At 40.6% G+C, this 22,619-nt stretch overlaps 1 protein-coding gene across 12 annotated transcripts in view; it reads right to left on the reverse strand.

The window, feature by feature from the left end:
• LOC140466807 (mucin-5AC-like) overlaps positions 1-22,619 on the reverse strand; it is a 167,408-nt gene that overhangs the window by 59,550 nt on the left and 85,239 nt on the right. For 8 of the 12 annotated variants that reach the window (XM_072562449.1, XM_072562450.1, XM_072562443.1 and 5 more), the window contains 8 exons: positions 17,520-17,567; positions 16,439-16,498; positions 12,252-12,311; positions 10,032-10,088; positions 8,226-8,279; positions 4,187-4,246; positions 2,881-3,240; positions 1,035-1,088 (listed from right to left, as the gene is read on the reverse strand). In XM_072562449.1, the coding sequence (XP_072418550.1) occupies positions 1,035-1,088; positions 2,881-3,240; positions 4,187-4,246; positions 8,226-8,279; positions 10,032-10,088; positions 12,252-12,311; positions 16,439-16,498; positions 17,520-17,567 (753 nt within the window). The remainder of the gene's footprint in view (positions 1-1,034; positions 1,089-2,880; positions 3,241-4,186; positions 4,247-8,225; positions 8,280-10,031; positions 10,089-12,251; positions 12,312-16,438; positions 16,499-17,519; positions 17,568-22,619) is intronic. The other 4 variants (XM_072562444.1, XM_072562448.1, XM_072562452.1 and 1 more) reach the window with 4 other exon arrangements.

A 22,619-nucleotide genomic window follows, 5' to 3' on the forward strand; every position in this document is an offset into this window, starting at 1 on the left:
TATTGCTTTGGTTAAAGTTATAATTTGCAATCGATTTTTAAAAATAAAACAGCAATTGCAAACATATTCAGTAGGACACCTCCAAAAAACAAATTAAAAGCAACTGATCAAATCAACAATATACTCAGTAAGATAATTGTCTGACTTGATTAGAAATACAGACTAAATAAGCAAAATCTGAGAGACTGAGCTAATCATGTTTCCTAACCTGGAAGAATGGATATCAGGAGCTGACCATGTATCACCTTGTCAATCCAAATTCAATCATGCACTGCCTGGATCAATCAAAGTGCAGGATTGTCATTGGTGAGGCTCTGGTGGTGATTTGGAAAGAGTTAAGGCACCTTAAGAAGGCTCACTTTTCAGTACCATAGTGTGTTGAGAGACGACCAAAGAAGAATTTCCATCGAGGCAGCACACCCAGCCAATAGTGAATTGGTATTTCATTGTTAACCTGTTGAGTCCATTGCCTTGTAAAGTGTCCTTTCTGCTCTATTGTTTTGATGAGGTAATACATTTGTGAACCTTATCTAAAAACACTCACAGCCAGAGTAGTTTTGTATTTAGTCAGAATCAGTGTCTGACAATTAGTGTTAAAGTGGATTTCAGAATTGCAGAACAATGTATCAGGGTTGAAGACAATGAGGAATAGCTAGGTAGGGTTTAACAGCTGGACCTGCATGTTAGAATGAGACAGACTGCTCACATGATCTTCTCTCCTCCTTTGAGTTCGTCAAACATCCTCAGTGTTGGCAATATGTGTCAATTATTTCTGATAAATAAAAGTATGTTATTTTGTAACAATATTTCTCTATGGTGCCTCATCGATTTAGGGCAAATATGAGGAACATAATGTGACAGTTAAACAGCAACTAATCAATCAATCAACTATCATCAACTTCTGATGCAAATCAAATTCCAATAAAAGATCAATGTCAGGAGCACAACTGCTCTATAATTTTCAGCATAATGGACCATACGGAGGAACTTGTGGAGAGGATTCTAGGGCAGAGCATCAAACCACTGTCACTTACCAGGTATGTATTTGGTGGTTGATGCAGTTGTAGTCTGTATGGGTTGAGTAGTTTCTGTAGAGAATGGGAAAACATTTTAATCAGCTACAATTTACACTGATGTTGTTTGAGTTAGAATGAAACTTGATCATTAACTTTCATGCAGCAGCATGTAGCTTCACACTGAGGTTGAAATTTAGGCACTTCTGAATCTGCTCAATAAATGTAGTTTAAGAAAAGAGTATTAAGTTTTTAATGGTCCTTATACTTGTAGAAATGATATCCAATATATAGCAGTTGAGGAAATTGTTGTATAGATTTAATCGCATTGATAATGGAGTTCCTGCAAACATTAGGTTTTAATAAACAGTCAAACAAAGAGATAATCCTCCGCATTACCAACGGACAAGAAAATACTAGAGAAGCAATCCTGGCAATTACATAGGCGTCGTGCCTCCTAAATCCATCCAGTGCTGTTTGGGCATTTGCTGGGACCCCTTATCCAGAATAGGGAAGCCTTCAGGCCAGCAAGATGTTCAGTAGACTGGCAAAATTTGGAAGGATAAGTGATGGCAAAACGTTGAGTGAACTAGCCATGAAACTGCATCGATGAACAAAGTTCAGCAGTGGCAATAATAACTCCTGATAGGATTCTACTTTTACTGACATTCATGGACACTTCATGTATTTACATCGTAGTTTGAAAATTTCATATTATATTCGTCATTGTGTTTATACGGCTATTTTACAAGTTTGTACATTTATACAACTAGTCCAAAATTGAGATGTAGTAATTACTATCAAAGAAAGATATGTAAAACTATCTAAATAAAACTCTAAATGATCATCGATTGTGCAAAATGCACATAAAGTCATCTTGTAATGGCTGCAGGAAAACACAATGGCCCTCATTGTTCAATGACTAATCAATTTTGAAATGCAGATAGGAGTTGATGGGAATTCCCATCATGCCAAGCTCTGGAGAAATTTCCTGGGAATTTTCAAAGCCACCTGAAACCCTACAAAACTATTTGCTTAAATCCAGATGAGAAGACATAAACGAAAAATGGAGTTGTAAGAGATGGACAACTCATCCTCTCGCCTTGCCAGTTTATTTCAACAATTCAGAACACAGGACCAGGGCAAAGAGTAAATTGGCAAATCACACAGAAGGTGGTGCGTGTATGGAACGAGCTGCCAGAAGAAGTGGTGGAGGCTGGTACAATTGCAACATTTAAAAAGCATTTGGATGGGTATATGAATAGGAAGGGTTTGGAGGGATATGAGCCAGGTGCTGGCAGGTGGGACTAGATTGGGTTGGGGTATCTGGTCGGCATGGACAAATTGGACTGAAAGGTCTGTTTCCGTGCTGTATTACTCTATAACTCAAAGATAGAATGTGCTAATACTGCAGATACAAATCAACAATTAAATAACTGTAGTTTCAAGTTCAGCATCAAATATCAAGGCACCTCTAAAACTTGTAAACCCTATAACCTTTATTCTATAGTCGATATCAGAAATTCTCCGCTACAGATGTATCACTTGGGTTTGTGCATGTGTTTGATGTCACTAATTCATTATTTCTTTAGCAGAGGTAGTAGGCTCTAAGATTTGATGTTTTTGCAGACAAAACAACGTTGTTATATAGTACCTTCATTTTCCAACAAATTATGTTTTAAATGAAACATGTTTGCTGCATTGTAAAAGAAAATATAATACTTGTTGCAATATACTGCAAGAAGCTTCAAAAGACAGGAGCTGATTCCCTTCCTCACTTGCTCCTGAAACCCAAAATAGGACCTATGAGTTCTCATTGCTTTTGCAGTGAAAATATTTTTCCCTAGTGCATAACTATCATATTTACCTGGAATGATGGTTGTAGAAGTGGTTTCTGGAAGACTTGTTGTTGTCCATTCTGTTACTGTGTGTGGTTGACAGCAAACTCGAATTTGATAGTCGTAGCAAAATCTTCTTCCTCCCAAACCACTTTCATTGAATGTACAGACAAGTCCTGTGTCTATATCACAGGTCACATTGTCTATTGATTGACTCACTGGCCACTCGGGGAAATTAACAAATTGGCACTGAATTTTATTAATTGTATCAGACAAGGAAGGACACAGTTCATCGCGCATTGAATCCAATAATTCAAAGTCCTCTGGGTTGATCTCAGAAGGTGTGTTGTCATTAATCCAAAGGGACCATTCACCATTACATTCCTCCTCTGCAAAATAAGGAGACTGGACTTACTAAATCTGTTTGTAATCAACTTAGTTCTCAAGAAATCTGAAAAGGGCAAATGACAGTGAAATTTTCCCATGGTTGAACATTAACTAAAAAAAAGCACAATACTTCACTGTCAGACTGATCTAGTGTCGGATTATTTTGTCGTTGTAGGATTCCACTCATAATATCAAACATCAAGGCAGTGATTGTCAACTGCCAAAGGAGTGAACATGGTGAAATAAAAATCTAAGAAGGAATCCAGAGATTGACTTGAATAATTAGTGAGCTCTAGGAGCTCCTCAATGTGTGATAAATATATTTGGTCACTGAAAACATGTTATTTAATGAGAATAGATTTTATAATGCATCCTTTCCTACTGGAGTCAAGTATGCTTAATTCAAATATCAGGGATATGGATGAGGACGTTTTTGTTCATTACAAAGTGATCCATTAATTCACATCTATTTCTAATATATATCTCTCTTCCATAAAATACTGGACAAAGATATACAAAGAAAGACAAAGATACGGGACACCAAATCATGTATTAAAATATATGCTCATCAATTCATCATCGCTGTGTCAAAAACTCTCTGTTACAGCACTGTCTGTACCTACACCACATGAACTGCAGCCGTCCAGGAAGATAGTTCAGCAGCACCTTCCTAAGGGCAGTTTGGGATGGGCAATAAATGCTGGTCTACCCAGTGACACCCACAACCAGTTAATGAGAAACAAAAGGAAATACAACGTCTAAAGCATTCTCCAAATATTCCATCTAAATGAGTGGAAGTGCAAACATGTTTAGCATGAAATGTAAAATATATGCATGTAAAAATAAAATCCATCTCTTATTGTCATCTCAATAACAGATCACAGAGTTGGAAAGTAAAACTCTGATTGAGACAAACATAGTCCTCAGTATAAAATCATTGTCCCTTACCAGGTATGTAGCTGGTGGTAGATGTCGTTGTAGTCGGCCTCTCTGATGGTGTTGTTGTTTCTATGGATCAAAGAAAACATTTCAACTTGTTACACATCACCCTGAGGCTCAACAGAATCAAACCTAAAAACTTTCTTTCCTGTTGCATATAGTCAAGTTAAGCAATTGTAAAATTAAAATTATTCTCTATCTCATTCTGTCAATAAAATTACTTTAGTCAAGAGACACCACACTATTTTTGAACTCATAATTCAGTATAACATTTCTATGATGTAAGAGCTACTGGAAATGCCATGTCGATTTATTGGACTTCCTGTAAATATAAAGTAAAATACTCTGGATGGTGGAAAACCTCAGGCCTGCCAACATTAGTGGAAAGAAAAACAGAATTTATGTTTCAAGTTTGATGTGAGTGTTGTTCAGATCTGTAGTTGGCAATAACCTGTGGAACAGTCTCACATGAGGGAGACACAAACTAAAATGATAAAGAAGGGTTCTGAAGGCAGTCAAGCAACAACATCAGCAATTATACAGTGGGAGCACTGGTGTGTACTCCTGTACAGAACCAGAGATCAAGAGTGAGCTGCAGATCCTCGTGTTCAACATATTCAGATACTTGGCAATGCTGCTGTTCTTGATCATGAGTTAATTAAAGTGATTAGATTACTGGCCATGCCAATATAATCATCAACCATTTTCATGGTATTGGTGGATGGCAGGTCGAGTGTAATGCAGATGTCCTGTGTGTTACTCTGGAATAGGCAGGTCCATAACAGTTCTTCTATAGTTAGACAATTCTATACAAACTTGAAATTCTTTATCATGCCATTGTTACATCAAGGCAACAGAATGTACAATAATGAGTCCAAGAGCAACCTGCTGTTTCTCTCAGTCTCATTCCACTTGTTGGGAGGAATTCAATGTCCTTCCCTGTGATGGGTTTGGTGGTGGTGGGAGGCAATGTTTTATGCTGGTCCACGGTGGATGATGTCCCAATATTTTCTTGCTTCAACACCACTTAAGTGGCAAAGACTCCTGCCAAATTGTCAATTGAGATCCCTCAGGGCAATTAACATCCACCACCCGGCACTCATGCCCCCATCAGTGGTGGTCTCTCAGTGATGGATGAGGAACTTATCGGGATGAAAACCTGGAAAGTAAACTCTCGGATTGGCCAACAGATTTTACTACACACCTTGTTCTTCCCAATTCTGGGCAGGGCCTGTTACTGCCCCCACTGAGTGCTGTTTTAGCTCTCCATCAGCCAGGCCATTGCTGCAAAGGGGCAACGGGGGATATCAGGAGAGATCTCCAGCATTACCATGAATTATTAGATTAGATTAGATTAGATTACTTACAGTGTGGAAACAGGCCCTTCGGCCCAACAAGTCCACACCGCCCCGCCGAAGCGCAACCCACCCATACCCCTACATTTACCCCTTACCTAACACTACGGGCAATTTAGAATGGCCAATTCACCTGACCTGCACATCTTTGGACTGTGGGAGGAAACCGGAGCACCCGGAGGATACCCACGCAGACACGGGGAGAACGTGCAAACTCCACACAGACAGTCGCCTGAGGTGGGAATTGAACCCAGGTATCTGGTGCTGTGAGGCAGCAGTGCTAACCACTGTGCCACCGTGCCGCCCTTTTTGAAAGATCAAGGCTGCCTACGTGAGGGGATGGGGGAATTGAGGGAAATTAAATTACATGTCCACAATGACTGCCAGATAACATTTCCTAAAGATCCATGAAATGAGAAAACCTAACAAGCCTTGTCCCCAGACTCTGATCAGTGAGTATTAGTCCGATACAATGTTCCACTGATGTGTCTGATGGAGAGTAATGGTTCAGCTTCATGAACATCTCTCAGCCCTTAGCAATTTCAATCTATAATCTCTGTGTTACCAAAGTGTGCCAAGTATGTTTGATAATTAATATTATATAGCCTACAAGAGCAAAGAGCTTTTTCTGAAGAAGATGCACTGAATTTAAAACATTGACTCGCACTCTCTCTCTCTCTCTCTCCCCACAACTGCTACCAGATCCATTTTTATTTTCCATCGCCACGGTAGTGATTGGAATGAGGTTAGACAGGTGGAATTCGTAGAATCTGAGTACCCTGATTGGATCAGATTAACAGCCCTATCAGAGAGCCCTGGCTGACAGATATAGACAGGAGTGACAGAACTTCTGTTCATTCAGAGCTGGCTCTGACGGAGCTGGATCAGTGGCAAGAACTCTCCATGTGTAAATGTGATGGGATACTGGCCCGGGTGGAGTTATTTCATTCAATACCAGCAGCATTTTGCTTTTGTCATAAAATGTTTTCTTGCGGAAAGATAAGAGTTAAGGGACAATGAGGATTTGAAGGAAATATGCATCAGTCAGATGCTTTACTGGAGAAATAAAAGTGGCTGCAAGTTAATAAATCCCCACAACCTGATGCTCCACATCCCAGAGTGTAGAAGGAGGTGTGACAGGGACATTCAATGCATTCAAGACTCATAGGCTTTTGAATGATTCCTGCAGATCTGACAGGAGCAAATGTCACCCCATTATTTAAGAAGCAAGAGAGAGACAAATAGAGACAGACAGAGCTGTCAACCTTACATCAGTAGTAGGGAAAGTTTTACAATGTATTCTAAAGGTGGGCAGATATAGAAACCTAGAGATAGATAATGATCCGATTGGGCAGTCTAAAGGCGGGCGTAGATAGAGACCTGATTGATATTGATCTGATTGGGCAATCTCAGCATGGATTTGTGAATTGAGAATAGTATTTGACAAACTTAACAGTGTCTTTGAGCATGTTATGAGTAAATTTGATAAAGGAGAACCGATGGACTTATCCTTCAAAACATTCGCATACACTATCAAAATGTTTCCCTAAGTGAGGCTGGTTATAGCTGTTCAAGTACATGGAGTCCAATAATCTGCTGCCATTGATTAGTAATTAGCTAACAGAGAGAAAGCAGAGAGTAGGAATATACGGATCACCTCACGGGCTCTGAGTAATGGGTTACTGCAAGGGTCAGTAACTGGACACCAGCTGTTCACAATACGCAACAATGATATGCAGGTGGGAACCAAATATAATATTGGCAAATTAGCAGGTACTGCAAAGCTAAGTGAGAATGTGTGCTGTGGCAAAGATATAATGAGCTTTCAGGAGGATTTGGACAGGCTTATTGAATAGGCATGAACATGGCAAATGGAATATAATGCTGAAACATGAAATTATCTAATTTGTGACGAGAAACAAACGTGCAATGTATTACTTTCAAGGAGACGGGTTGTAAAGTGCAGATCCTGATAGGAATGCAGTGTCCTTGTCAATACATCACTGAAGACTAACATGCAGAGACAGCCTGCTGTTATGGAATGTCAGTGTTAATCACAACAGGATTTGGACACAGCTGAAGTGAAATCTTGCTTCAGTTGTGTAGCAGCCTGGTTCGACTGCATCTGGAGCAGTGTCTGCAGTTTTGATCTCCTCAGAAAAGATATTGTTGCCTAAGAGAGAGTGGAACAAAGGTTCAGGTCAGTGAAGAATAAATACAAAGAGTTGGGCCGGCATGACCGAGTGAGACTGACTGTCCTCATGACCTTCTCTCATCCTATTGTGATAGATCACCAGTTTTGATAATATGTGACACTTATTTATGACAACCAAGTAGATGTTATTTTATAACACTATTATAATATGCTTTTCTCAAATGGTGATGCACAGATGGAGTTCCATCATGAGGAACATTGTGTGACAGCAACTCGTAAATCAATTATCACCAACTTCTGACTCACATTTCACTTCCAACAAAAATCTACGTCAGGAGCACTACTTCAAGACAAATATTGCCTGAAAAGTTACAGCATAATGACCAAAGCTACAAGCAATATTTCAGTATATCATTAGAAAAGAGTATGTGTGGGTACAAACTAAAGCCAAGCTTTGTAACCTACTCAATGACATGCCACTAAACAACCTATGTGTCGAGACAGTTCAAGGACAGAGTGGCAAACCACTGTTACTTACCGGGGATGTAGATGGTGGTTGATTCAGTTGTCGTCCGTATTGGGAGAGTAGTTTCTATTGAGAATATGAAAACATTTCAATCAGCTACAATGTACACTGAGGCTCTTGGAGTCAGGATAACATTAACTTTCATGCAGCATGTATCGTTCTTAGTCTGCTCAGTAAAAGTAGTCGAAGAGAACAGCATGTCGTTATTAATGCTCCTTATACTGGTGCAAATAATGTCCTATATGTAACAATTCCTCTCATTGTCATATAACTGTAACCATATTAATAATGGAGTTCCTGCAAATATTAGTTATAAATTAACTGTAGGATTTCTGAATGAGGTACTCATTCAGGTTGACCTCAACTTTTCCAGATAAGCAATGGATCTGAAAATACCACTGCACCAATCCCATCCATTCTACAGGAACCATACCTAAAAAGCCATCCAATGCTGATTGGACATTTACTGGGATCCTCACCCAGAACAAGGAAAACTTCAGGTCAAATAGGAGTTCAGTAGAGTGACAAAATTTGGAGGGATTAGGGATGGCAAAAATTTGAATAAACTAGTCATGAAACTACATAAGTGAACAAAACAATTTCAGCAGTAGAAATGCAAAGTCCACATCTTCTCATATAAATTCATTTATACCCACGTTCATGTGCACCCCATGTACTTACATTGAAGTTTAAAAATGTAATCTCATCTCCTTATTCTATTTATGTGGCAGTTTTACAAGTTTGTACGTCTACATAACTAGTCCAAAGCTGAGAGATGGTAAATAGTATCAAAGAAAATAATGCAAATCTATACATGATGTAAATAATTACGGATTGTGCAAATTATACATAAAGTCATCTTGTAACTGTTGCAGAAAAATGCATTCCTTTATCAAACTCCTGGAATTCACTGCCTGTTACAGTCCTGTGTCTGTACCTACAACTCATGGAGCTGTTCAGAAATATAGCTCAGCAGCACCTTCCTGAGGGCAGTTTGGGATGGGCAATAAATGCTGATCTAGCCAGCAACACCCACAACCAGTTAATGAGAAACAAAAAGAAATACAATGTCTAAAGCATTGTCCAAATATTCCATCCAAATGCGTGGAGATACAAAGACGTTTAGAATGAAAAATAAAATGTTTGCCTGTAAAAATAAAGGCATGCCTTGTTGTCATCACAGATTTAGATAGTTAAACTCTTATCAAGAACACCTTGGTCCTCACTTAAAGACAATGCAGGCATGCCTGGACCTGCTCCATGAATGCTGCAATCTTAATATTTAGTGCACACATAGCCTCTTGCATTGGGAGAACAGGGACTCTCATGGAGAGTCACCTCCAGCAAGCTAGTCAGGCGTTGCCAGAGATCTGTGCTAAACTGCAGATTATCAGCCTTTCTTCTGGAATCAAGCATCCAGCACCACAGTGAGGGGCCAATGAGACACCGACACTCTCTACCATGAGCCCAGTCCTCTCTGGTAGGAATGGAGGGTGAACAGATAGAAATATGTGGTGAGAATGGCTGAGATTTCCTATTTAATGAGATAAGCTACTGTGTTACCAAATATCGCCCATTCGGTTTCAGTGCTGCGGGTGAAGAACCGTGGCACCTGGGAATATCTTAAGATGCAGAAGTCATTATTCTCAGGATATCATGCACAAACCTGCAGAATATTTCCCTTGTGGTCACGTACTAGGTGCATGTTTAATGAGCGAAATTCCTTGCAATGTTTCCTCAGCTACTTTGATAGCCAGCACTAGGGGAAACCTGTAGAGGAGAGCAGCCTCTGACTCTGTAGGCTTGGCTGTCACTTACCAGGTGCGGAGCTGGTGGTAGACGTAGTTGTAGTTGTCTGTATCGGTGGTATAGTTTCTATAGAGCAAGAAAACATTTCAACCTGTTACTTTACAGACTCAAACTCACGTGTGTCTTGTGTAAAAACATGCCTTCCAGCTGCATGTAGACAAACACCATAACTGCAAAAATCAATTTGTTTCTATCTTACTCGAGTTGGAATTATTTTAGTAGAGAGAGAGAATAGAAACAATAACACCTGTGTGCAGTGCATCAAATCTTCAAGTATTCCTCAAAATGCTACAACTGTCACACTGGTTTTTGCAAGAGGTCATGCAAATCTCACAAATATTCATTTTTAATAAATAGTGAGAACAGCTTCTAATATATTGATCTATTTGACATTGCCTGTCCAAATAAACAGTTTCAGTGAAAATATCTGGCAGAAATTATACCAATGTCATAATCAACGTAACCTCTGCATTTAATTGGAGTATCCAGGCTGTGCAGGAATATTCCGTGTGGCTGTGGGGCTGCAAAGTTGAGCGAGGACTTGAAACATCGCTAGCAGGATCCTACATTATGATTATGTCTAAGTATATGAGTCAGTGAGTGTTCAAGTATTTATGACAGGAACCTGCACCATCATACTCGGATATGTGCCATGTGCTATTACTAAACACAAGGCATAGAAATTAAATTACCAGCCAGGCTGATACACACATCAGCTAATATGAACACATGATAGGAACTGAAGTGGACCATTCAGCCCTTTGTGACTCCTCTGCCGTTCTATAAAATCCTGGCTGATCTCTTCCGAGTTCCACATTCTCATCTATCCACAATAATCTTTGATTTCCTTGCCTAACATTAGAATGATTCAATATTCAAAGACCCCATTTCTTTCTGAGGTAGAAAATTCCACTGTCACACAACCCTCAGAGAAAAGACATTCTTTTAATCTCTGTAGGCGTGGACGGCATGTTGGCTCAGTGATAAGCACTGCTATCTCACAGTGACAGGGACCCAGGTTCAATTCCACCTTTGGGTGACTGTGTGAAGTTTGCATGCGCTTCTCAGGCCTATATGGGTTTCCTCTGGGTGCCCGGTTTCCCCTCTCAGTTCAAAGATGTGCAGGTTAGGTGAATTGGCCATGCTAAATTGTCTGTAGTGTCCAGGGATGTGAAGGTTAGGTGGTTTAGCCATGGGGTAAGTCTGGGTGGGATGTTTTTCAGAGGTTAGTGCAGACCCGATGGACCAAATGGCCTCTTTCTGCACTGTAAGGATTCTGTCCTAAAGGAAGAGCCATAATTATAAACCAGTGTCCTTTAGTTCTGATATGGGGAAACATTTTTTCCATGTCCACATTATGAAGATTATTCAGGGTCTTATAGAGTTCAATCAAATCATCTCTTATCTTTCTAAATTCTAGTGGAAACAAGCCTAGCATGTCCAATCTATCCTCAAGATTATTCCCACTCAATTAACTGATCTAAATCCATCTATAAACTCCTCAGAAAAACGAGAGAAATGCAGATGGCGGAAATCAGAAACAAAAACAGAAGTTACTGGAAAAACTCAGCAGGTTTGGCAACATCTGTGGACAGAAGTTCTGAGGGAGGGTCAATGAACCCAAAGCATTAACTGATTTCTCTCCACAGATGCTGTCCAACCTGCTGACTTTTTCCAGCAATTTTGTTTTTTGTTGTTGCAAACTCTTTGGCCCGGATTTTCTCATGGCCTAACAGTTGTTATTCCAGTAGAACTACACATGGAAAGACTGCAGAATCTTCATCATAGCAGACTCCAAAGGAATTGCTCAGGAAATTGGATTCTCCCTTGGACAATTTCTCTACATCTGGAACCCTCCAAAAGTCTGCATTAAAATCCGAGACTTCAGAGAGTTACAATTCAATTAAACTTTAAGAAAAGTTAGTCAGGAAAAGTGAGACTATTAAATACATGGCCTAACACTGGAGTAGCTATTAAATGCTGATCCCATGCTTAACACACACATCCCTAACTGCACCTCATGGGTACAGGTTAATAAAAACCGACCTAGTTCTCAGTTACAATCTAATGACTAGTGATACAAACATTTTCAAAAGTAAATAGCTAGAAAGGAAAATTCATGTAGAAATATGAAGGCCATATTGTGTTACCTATAGAGTAACAGTTCACTATACACAACCCACTTGTGGAGATACACCTCCTGCAAAGTATATAACACCTCCCACTTACCAGGTACAGAGCTGGTGGGAGTTGTAGTTGAAGTTGTTGTCGCAATCAGTGGTGTCGTTTCTACGGAGTAGAAAAATATTTCAATCAAATGCGCTGCACACTAAAGTTCAAATGTAGCAGGTTTATCAAGTTACTTTTCTGCTGTGTCTAACAAAGTGCATAAAAAACTCTGACAATTGCATCCATTCACTCCTATCATAGCCTACTCCAGCAGTCAACTTGACGAACTGAGATTACAACTATTTAGTGATCCATATGTTCAGTCCACTGTTTAAAAAAAATGAGAGTTTTTAGAATTGTCATGCATACTTGTAAAACACAAGTGTCAAATCTGAGTTTCCAATAATCAGAGAAAACTCCTTTAAAATGGATAGGTCTGTAGTGGTTCCGACAGACCAGATAAACACTGCTTCTGAAAGTATTTGGGCATCTATCCTGGAAATTATACCAGGGTCATGTTCCCCAAGAGTTTATTGCACTAATCTATCTGAAATGTATGAAGATACTGGAAGGTCATCTTGTTGAGATACATATGCTAGGAATCTGCCCTACCTTAATCGGGCACATGCTATATTACTTTTTTGAGTTAATGTGAATAAAAGTTAAACAGATTGCCACTTTAACCAATGCATTTGTTTTGTTTGGGTGTGTTCACCATATTGGTTTAAAATATAAGAAACCCCAATGCTAACCTGAAATGGGCTATTCCAGGTTTGATGGCATTTTCATGAAGTCTTGTGTGATAATTGATCATCTTCCAGTTTTACACAATTTCACTGTAAACAATGGCAATTCAGCCAAATGTTTCGCTACATGATTGCTCTGGCACTATTTCCTTTTTCTTATTCAGAGTCCACTCATTTTAAAGATCACAAATTGACTCTCAGTTGTGTATACATGGAGTAGAAGGAAGTGAAAAACTCAGTAGAATTCATTGCCCAACAAACTTGATTTTCTAACAGTTATCAAAAAGTACAGAGGAACCTCGATTGTCCAAATATCTGATTATCCAAAGGGGATCTCAAGGTCCTGATAGAAACATTACATCAAAGAGCTGTTTCAACCCTGATCGAATCTTTCGTTGACAGGTACAATGATTAAAAACGAACTCAGCTCACTGAAATGCTGCCGAGAACAGTCCTCAGCAGTCCGGGTACCATACCTAAATGACTGACCTCTTGCCCCCTCTCTCTGTCTCTCCCCACAGTTTCCCTAGTGTTCGATACAGGCATGTACCCTAAACCTCCCCTTCCCCAGATCTCTCCAACATTGTCCTGGACAGGGCAGAGGTGGAACCTGTTCTGACAAAAAGTTGTGTGTGTGTGTGTGTGTGTATGTGTGTGTGCATGCATATGCTTTTGGAGACTTACTCCATAAAGGTAGCAGCAGACTTACTGTTGGTGTACAATGGGTCGGACGGTGGGTGGAGATGGACGGGGGAGTGGGATTGGGGCTGGGAGCGGATGGGGGGTGGTGGGGTGCAGGGTCTCGTGTGTCGTGTGCTTTTGCCTAGTCTCCTGAACAGGAAGCAGACTTCACAGAAATTTCCGAACCCCAGAGGAAATCAATTAACCAAATAATCATTTATCTGAACAAAATAGTGTCCGCCCATCTCATTCAGATAATCGAGGTTCCTCTGTGATTGGTGAATCCTGAATCTGAAAATCAGAAACTAAATAATAGATAGGTTTTACTGATCCAATCTACATAATATAAGATGATGGCCTGTATGATTTCTCTCAATATTTATATCCAAAGAGATTCTGTCAACTTGCCTTCAAGTCAACAGAGTAACTAGCAAAAGGAGAGGGCCCCTTAAAGGCCAACGTGGCCATCTATGTCAGTGGTGGGTAAGTTGTTGGATGGGTTTCTGAGAGACAGAATTTACGTGCATTTGGAAAGACAAGGACTGATTAGAAATAGTTAACATGTGGAAAATCATGGGTTACTCACTTGATTGAGTTTTTGAAGAGGTGTTAAAGAAGATCGATGAAGGCTGAATGGTACACCCAAGGGGCAGCTACACAGTTCCTTGAAAGTGGAGTTGCAGAGGGGCAGGTTGATGAAGGAAACGTTTGGTACGCTTGCCTTTATTGGTCAGAACATGTTGTCTATATGGACTTCAGCAAAGCATTTGACAAAGCTCCGCATGGTAGACTGGTTAATAAGGTGAGACACATGGGATCTAGGAGGAGTTAGCCAATTGGATACAAAATTGACTTGAAAGTAGGAGACAGAGGATGGTGGAGGGATGCTTTTCAGACTGAAGGCCTGTGACCAGCAGCATGCTGCAAGGATCAAACTGCATTTCATCATTTATATAAATGATTCAGATGTGAATATAGGAGGTATGGTTCGTAAGTTTGCAGATGACACCAAAATATGCGGTGTAGTGAACAGTAAAGAAGATTATCTCAGAGTACAACTGACCTTGATCAGATTGACAAATGGACTGAGGAGTGACAGATGGAGTTTAATTTAGATAAACGTAAGGTGTTGCATGTTGATAAGGCAATTTAGGGCAGGACATACACAGTTAATGATCGAGCCCTGGGGAGGGTTGCCGCACAAAAAGATAGAGGGGTGCAGCTACACAGCTCCTTGAAAGTGGAGTTGCAAGTTGGCATGGCGGTGAAAGAGATGTTTGGTGTGCTTGCCTTTATTCATCCGAACATGTAGTATAGGAGTTGGGATGTCACATTCTGGATATACAGAGCATTGGTTAGGACACTTTTAGAAAATTATGAACAAGTCTTATCACTCTTGTATAGGAAAGATGTCGCTAAACTTGAGAGGGTACAGAAAAGGTTTACAAGGATGTTGATGAGCCTAGAGGGTTTGAGCTACAGGGAGACTGAATAGATAGGTAGATACATAGAGATGTACCCTTCGGTCCAACTCATCCATGCTGACCAGATGGCCGAAACTGTTCTTGATTCATTTGCCAACCATTGACACATATCCCTCTAAACCTTTCCTAATCATGTACCCACCCAGATGCCTTTATAAATGCTGTAATTGTACCAGCCTCCACCACTTCTTCTGGCAGCTCATTCCATACACACATCACCCTCTGTGTGAAAAAGCTGCTCGTTAGGTCCCTTTTATTTCTTACCCCTCTCACCCTAAACCTATGCCCTCTAGTCCTGGACTCCCCCACCCCAGGGAAAAGACCCTGTCTATTTAACATATCCATGCCCCTCATGATTTTATAAACCTCGATAAGGTCATCCCTCAGCTCCAGGGAAAACAGCCCTAGCTTATTCATCCTCTCCTCTCCTTATAGCTTAAATCCTCCAACCCTGGCAACATCCTTGAACCATTTCAAGCTTCACAACATCCTTCCCTCAGTCCATTTGACAATCTGATCAAGGTCAGTTGTCCACTACTGCTGGGACATGGCCTTTCAACTCCTAATAGTTTGGGTTTCTTTCCCCTGGAACATCAGAGGCTGAGGGACGACCAAATAGATGTTTATATAATCACGTGGGGCATGGATAGGGTGAATAGCCAGGATAGGGGAGTCCAAAATTAGGGGGCATAGGTTTAAGGTGAGACAGGAAAGATTTAAAAGGACCTGAGGGGTAATGTTTTCACGCAGAGGGTGGTGCATGTATGGAATAAGCTGCCAGAGGAAGTGGTGGAAGCTGATACAATTTCAACATTTAAAAGGCATCTGGATGGATACGTGAATAGGAAAGGCTTAGAGGGATATGGGCCAAGTGCTGGCAAACAGGACTAGATGAGACTGGGATGTCTGGTTGGCATGGATGAGTTTTTTGAATGGTCGTTTTCCGTGCTGTATGACTATCCTTCTCCTTAGTGGAACATGTGACAAATAAACTTGATATCTAAAGATGTAACAATATAGTATAATGACCGCTTTTTTTATTGGCTTTGAACAACAGGGATGCACTCAGATCATGAAAGTCAGTTGGAGGATTTTACCTCAGCCAGTGCCAAATTACTAACTTATATCTTAATTTGCTATGTGCTGTGTTTGGAACACAATTTTATAACAATTGCCCAAAAATCACAATATAGTGAAAAAGTGAGACAAACATTTGCAAATCAAATACGTGGAAAGCTCTTTGTTAGGAAAATGGCTGTATTTTGTCACCAACTCAGCGAAATAATCCATTTGTGGAGACAGATTTGGTGTAATTTATGAAACGACTGTCATTTACCAGGTATGTAGCTGTTGGTAGGTGTAGTTGAGGTTGTTTTCCGGATTTGTGGTGTTGTTTCTATAAGGCAAAAAAAAATTCTACGAGCTATGCTACACACTAAGGCTTGTCTGTACCTGGTTTACCCTTCTGTTGCAGGTAGCCAAGCAGAAAGATTGCAAAAATCTAGACACCTCTGCATCAGTCTACTCAATACATTATTGCATCAGTGAAATAATACAATTGTTTAATGATCTTTACATTCAGCTCTTTGATTTTTCAGCACTACGTTTTTATCTCTGCTGTTGCTTCATGATTAATCCAACATCAGGTTGGTTTACAATGGTAGTATTCCACTACCATTTCAACGATTGGGCAGGTAATTTTCAGCTGTCAGTTATGGCAGGGGTGGAGTAAGGATATTCCAAGGAGGAACCCACTGTCCGGAAGTCAATAAAATCAACTGATAGCAGATGGAGAAATAAAAACTTAGTGCCTGTACAGTCCTCAGAAAAGTGGCAATATCTGGACAGAAATTTGTAGTTTATACTAGAGTGACACAGATTGGCTACATCTCTTTCTCTCATTCCCTGATATTACTTTACTCCCTCAGCGTTGGCATTGAGGGAAAATATGTTGATAATTGACAAATGTATTATTTACAAAGGCTATATGCTGTAATGTTGCCTTCTTCCATGGAAACATACATACCAGCTTCAACAATCCAGAACACAAGGTTGGAAAGATCACATCGGATTTCCTGCTCCTCCGATGCTGCCTGACCTGCTGTGCTTTTCCAGCACCACTCTAATCTAGACTCCGGAAAGATCACAGCCTATTCAAATTGCCCACTAATTGATGCTAAATTCCTGGTATGCTAGCCCTTTCCACTAACTATTAATCTCATGAGTACAATTCTCTAAAAGCTACCCTGAGTTACAACATACCGAACAGTGATACAGACATTTTCAGAGCAATTAGAAAGGAAATGTTGCCTTTACTTACCTACGCTTCAGCGTAAACAAGTTTGAAAACATTGACCTTCAGAAAAAGACTTGGTACAAGGTATAAAAGGTTTGTCACTTGCCAGGGATGTACTTACTGAAAGGTGTAGTTGTAGTCATTGTGCTTGTTGCTGTTGTTGTTGTTTCTGTAGAGCAGGAAAAACATGTCAATCTGCTGACCTGTACACTGAGGCTCCTTCATTCTGATTAAAACCTAACAAGATTCTGCTGCATGTTCTAAAAATTTGTAAAATTACAACCTATTCTAACTTAATCTAATATATCAGCAGATAGAGAGAATAAACCAGCGAACTGGCCCTTGCGTTCAGAAAATCAGTAGGTAAATACAAGCTTGTTTGAAACTGCCGTGTATATCTGATTGCAATGATTTTGGAACTGCAGCCAACATTGGTTTTAATTCGCTTGATATCAGGTTAGATCCATATTAAGTGGAGTTCTCCCGAAAAACACCAAGTCTAAAAATAATTGTACAGCAATCATTTGCAATAAATTGGTTTCCATTTTCAATGGTGTAAAGACAACATCCCTGCCTCTGGACTAGAAGTCCCCAGTTTAAGTTCCACTGTTCCAGAGGTGAACTGGTTGACTAGAATATTATTGACACCTCACAGTACCCTCCAAATCGGAGTTGATGTCACTATTCAGTGTCATTTAGCAATCACAGGAAGCTGAACCATCACACTGAAACATATGCAATGCTGCTGTTACTGTCCATCATGAATTGTGGTTACAATGCTAACTTTCTCAACCTATGAATTAGTTCTTTTCTTGAGACAGATTATGATGCAGAAGACCCCTAGACTGGGAGAGTTGAAGATGGCATAGCTATTCTTAATTTAATGCATTTTCAGATAGACCGCAGATAATTTATCACATTCTAATTGCATAGTTTCACCACAATGGTGCATAGAATATCAACCCAGCACCGAATTTGACTGTGTGACTGATTTACCTTTTACACGTCATCCTAAAAATCATAGGGGATAATGTTCTATTGCCTTCCAGTGGAGATGACATGGTGAAGGAAAGTTAAAATCTACAAATGAGCCTATACAATTCTCTAGTAGGCATCAAAACAAAAACTGATAAGTTAGAAATTTAATGTAGTTGTAGCACAGGATGAAATAACCTAAGGATACTCTTTGTATAAACGTTAAGAACTGTGCAATCCTTTTTGACTTTTCTGACTCGTGAATATACCAACTGAATATATTTAAACAATTTTTAATAATTTGTAAATACTGAGGATTTCGATCTACACAAGCTGCACATAGTTTGTACAGATTTATAAGTATTGCCCACTATGTGCTTCTTTGTATTAATTTGATATTGCTTTGGTTAAAGTTATAATTTGCAATCAATTTTTAAAAATAAAACAGCAATTGCAAACATAACAGCGACAATAAAACATATCCAGTAGGACACCTCCAAAAAACAAATTAAAAGCAACTGATCAAATCAACAATATACTCAGTAAGATAATTGTCTGACTTGATTAGAAATACAGTCTAAATAAGCAAAATCGGAGAGACTGAGCTAATCATGTTTCCTAACCTGGAAGATTGGATATCAGGAGCTGACCATGTATCACCTTGTCAATCCAAATTCAATCATGCACTGCCTGGATCAATCAAAGTTCAGGAATGTCATTGGTGAGGCTCTGGTGGTGATTTGGAAAGAGTTAAGGCACCTTAAGGAGGCTCACTTTTCAGTACCATAGTGTGTTGAGAGACGACCAAAGAAGAATTTCCGTCGAGGCAGCACACCCAGCCAATAGTGAATTGGTATTTCATTGTTAACCTGTTGAGTCCATTGCCTTGTAAAGTGTCCTTTCTGCTCTATTGTTTTGATGAGGTAATACATTTGTGAACCTTATCTAAAAACACTCACAGCCAGAGTAGTTTTGTATTTAGTCAGAATCAGTGTCTGACAATTGGTGTTAAAGTGGATTTCAGAATTGCAGAACAATGTATCAGGGTTGAAGACAATGAGGAATAGCTAGGTAGGGTTTAATAGCTGGACCTGCATGTTAGAATGAGACAGACTGCTCACATGACCTTCTCTCCTCCTTTGAGTTCGTCATACATCCTCAGTGTTGGCAATATGTGTCAATTATTTCTGATAAATAAAAGTATGTTATTTTGTAGCAATATTTCTCTATGGTGCCACATCGATCCAGGGCAAATATGAGGAACATGATGTGACAGTTAAACAGCAACTAATCAATCAATCAACTATCATCAACTTCTGATGCAAATCCAGTTCCAATAAAAGATGCAGTGCATGATTGAATTTGGATTGACAAGGTGATAAATGGTCAGCTCCTGATATCCATTCTTCCAGGTTAGGAAACATGATTAGCTCAGTCTCTCAGATTTTGCTTATTTAGTCTGTATTTCTAATGAAGTCAGACAATTATCTTACTGAGAATATTGTTGATTTGATCAGTTGCTTTCAGGGAGCTAGGTTGGAAGCTCAGAGCTAGAACGAAAATAGTCGTTGTCTCTGGTTTGTTACCTGTGCCACGTGATAGAGAGTCGAGGAATAGGGAGAGAGAAGAGTTAAATGCGTGGCTACAGGGATGGTGCAGGAGGGAGGGATTCCGGTATCTGGATAACTGGGGTTCTTTCTGGGGAAGGTGGGACCTCTATAAACAGGATGGTCTACACCTGAACCTGAGGGGCACCAGTATCCTTGGGGGGAGGTTTGCTAGTGCTCTTTGGGAGGGTTTAAACTAACTCTGCAGGGGCATGGGAACCTGGATTGTAACTTTAGGGTACAGGACCTTGAGTGTAGGGAGGTTAGGAACATGGCATCGATATCGAAGGAGGGTGCCTGTAAACAGGAAGGTGGCTTGAAGTGTGTATACTTCAATGCCAGAAGTATAAGAAATAAGGTAGGTGAGCTTGCAGCATGGGTTGGTACCTGGGACTTCGATGTTGTGGCCATTACAGAGACGTGGGTAGAACAGGGACAGGAATGGCTGTTGCAGGTTCCAGGGTTTAAATGTTTTAGTCGGGTCAGAGATGTCGGTAAAAGAGGGGGAGGTGTGGCATTGCTTGTCAAGGATAGTATTACAGCAGTAGAAAGGGTGATGGAGGAAGACTTGCCATCTGAGGTAGTGTGGGCAGAGGTTAGAAATAGGAAAGGTGAGGTCACCCTGTTAGGAGTTTTCTACAGGCCTCCTAATAGTCCGAGAGAAGTAGAGGAAAGTATTGCGAGGATGATTCAGGAGAAGAGTGAAAGTAGCAGGGTGGTTGTTATGGGGGACTTTAACTTCCCAGATATTGACTGGGAAAGCTATAGCTCGAGTTCGTTAGATGGGTCGGTGTTTGTCCAATGTGTGCAGGAGGGTTTCCTGACACAATATGTAGACAGGCCAACAAGAGGTGAGGCTATACTGGATTTAGGTTCTAGGTAATGAACCAGGCCAGGTGTTAGACTTAGAGGTAGGTGAGCACTTCGGGGGCAGTGACCACAACTCGGTGACTTTTACTCTAGTGATGGAGGGGGATAAGTGTGCACTGCAGGGCAACAGTTATAGCTGGGGGCAGGGAAATTATGATGCGGTGAGTCATGACTTAGGATGGGTGGATTGGAAAAATAGGCTTCAAGGGAAGAACACAAATGATATGTGGAGATTGTTCAAGGAACAGCTAATGGGTGTCCTTGATAAGTATGTACCAGTCAGGCAGGGAGGAAAGGGTCTTGTGAGGAAGCCGTGGTTTAATAAGGAATTGGAATCCATTGTTAAAGGGAAGAGGGGAGCCTATGTAAAGATGAGGCGTGAAGGTTCAGTTGGGGCGATTGAGAGTTATAAGGTAGACAGGAAGGATCTAAAGAGAGAGCTAAGAGCAGCGAGAAGGGGACATGAAAAGTCCTTAGTTGGTAGGATTAGGGAAAACCCATGGCCTTCTATAGGTATGTCAGGAATAAAAGGATGACTAGGGTAGGTATCGGTCCAGTCAAGGATAGGAGTGGGAAGTTGTGTGTGGAGGCGGAGGAGATTGGTGAGACACTAAATCAATACTTTACGTCAGTATTCACTCAGGAACAGGACATTGTTGCTGATGTGAATATTGAGTCACAAGTGATTAGAATGGATGGCCTTGAGGTACGTAGGGAAGAGGTCTGGGGAATACTGGAAAGGATGAAAATAGATAAGTCCCCTGGGCATGATGGCATTTATCCTAGGATCCTCTGGGAAGCTAGGGAGGAGGTAGCGGAGCCATTGGCCTTGATTTTTAGGTCGTCGTTGTCTTCGGGGACAGTGCCAGAAGACTGGAGGATAGCGAATGTGGTCCCCTTGTTCAAGAAAGGGAGCAGGGATAGCCCGAGTAACTATAGGCCAGTCAGTCTCACTTCTTTTTTGGGAAAAGTCTTAGAGAGAATTGTAAGGGATAGGATTTATGAACATCTGGATAGGAATAATGTGATCAAGGATAGTCAGCATGGTTTTGTGAAGGGCAGGTTGTGCCTCACAAACCTTATTGAATTCTTTGAGAAGGTGACCAAGGAAGTGGACGAGGGTAAAGCAGTAGATGTGGTGTATATGGATTTTAGCAAGGCGTTCGATAAGGTACCCCATGGCAGGCTAATGCAAAAACTACAGAGGTATGGCATTGAGGGTGTATTAGAGGTTTGGATTAGGAATTGGCTGGCTGGAAGGAGACAGAGGGTAGTGGTTGATGGTATAGGTTCATCTTGGAGTGCAGTTACTAGCGGTGTTCCACAAGGATCTGTTTTGGGACCATTGCTGTTTGTCATTTTTATAAATGACCTGGAGGAGGGGCTTGAAGGCTGGGTGAGCAAGTTTGCGGATGACACGAAAGTCGGTGGAGTTGTGGACAGCGAAGAAGGATGTGGCAGGTTACAGCGCGATATAGATAAGTTGCAGAGCTGGGCAGTAAGGTGGCAAATGGAATTCAATGTAGCTAAGTGTGAAGTCATTCACTTTGGTAGGAGTAACAAGAAGATGGATTACTGGGCTAATGGTAGACTACTTGGTAGTGTGGATGAGCAGAGGGATCTTGGTGTCCATGTACACAGATCTTTGAAAGTTGCCACCCAGGTAAATAGTGCTGTGAAGAAGGCATATGGTGTACTGGGCTTTATTGGTAGAGGAATTGAGTTCCAGAGTCCTGAGGTCATGTTGCAGTTGTATAAGACTCTGGTGC

The sequence above is a fragment of the Chiloscyllium punctatum genome, chromosome 44 (assembly GCF_047496795.1).
Source record: "Chiloscyllium punctatum isolate Juve2018m chromosome 44, sChiPun1.3, whole genome shotgun sequence".
Classification (NCBI taxonomy): domain Eukaryota; kingdom Metazoa; phylum Chordata; class Chondrichthyes; order Orectolobiformes; family Hemiscylliidae; genus Chiloscyllium; species Chiloscyllium punctatum.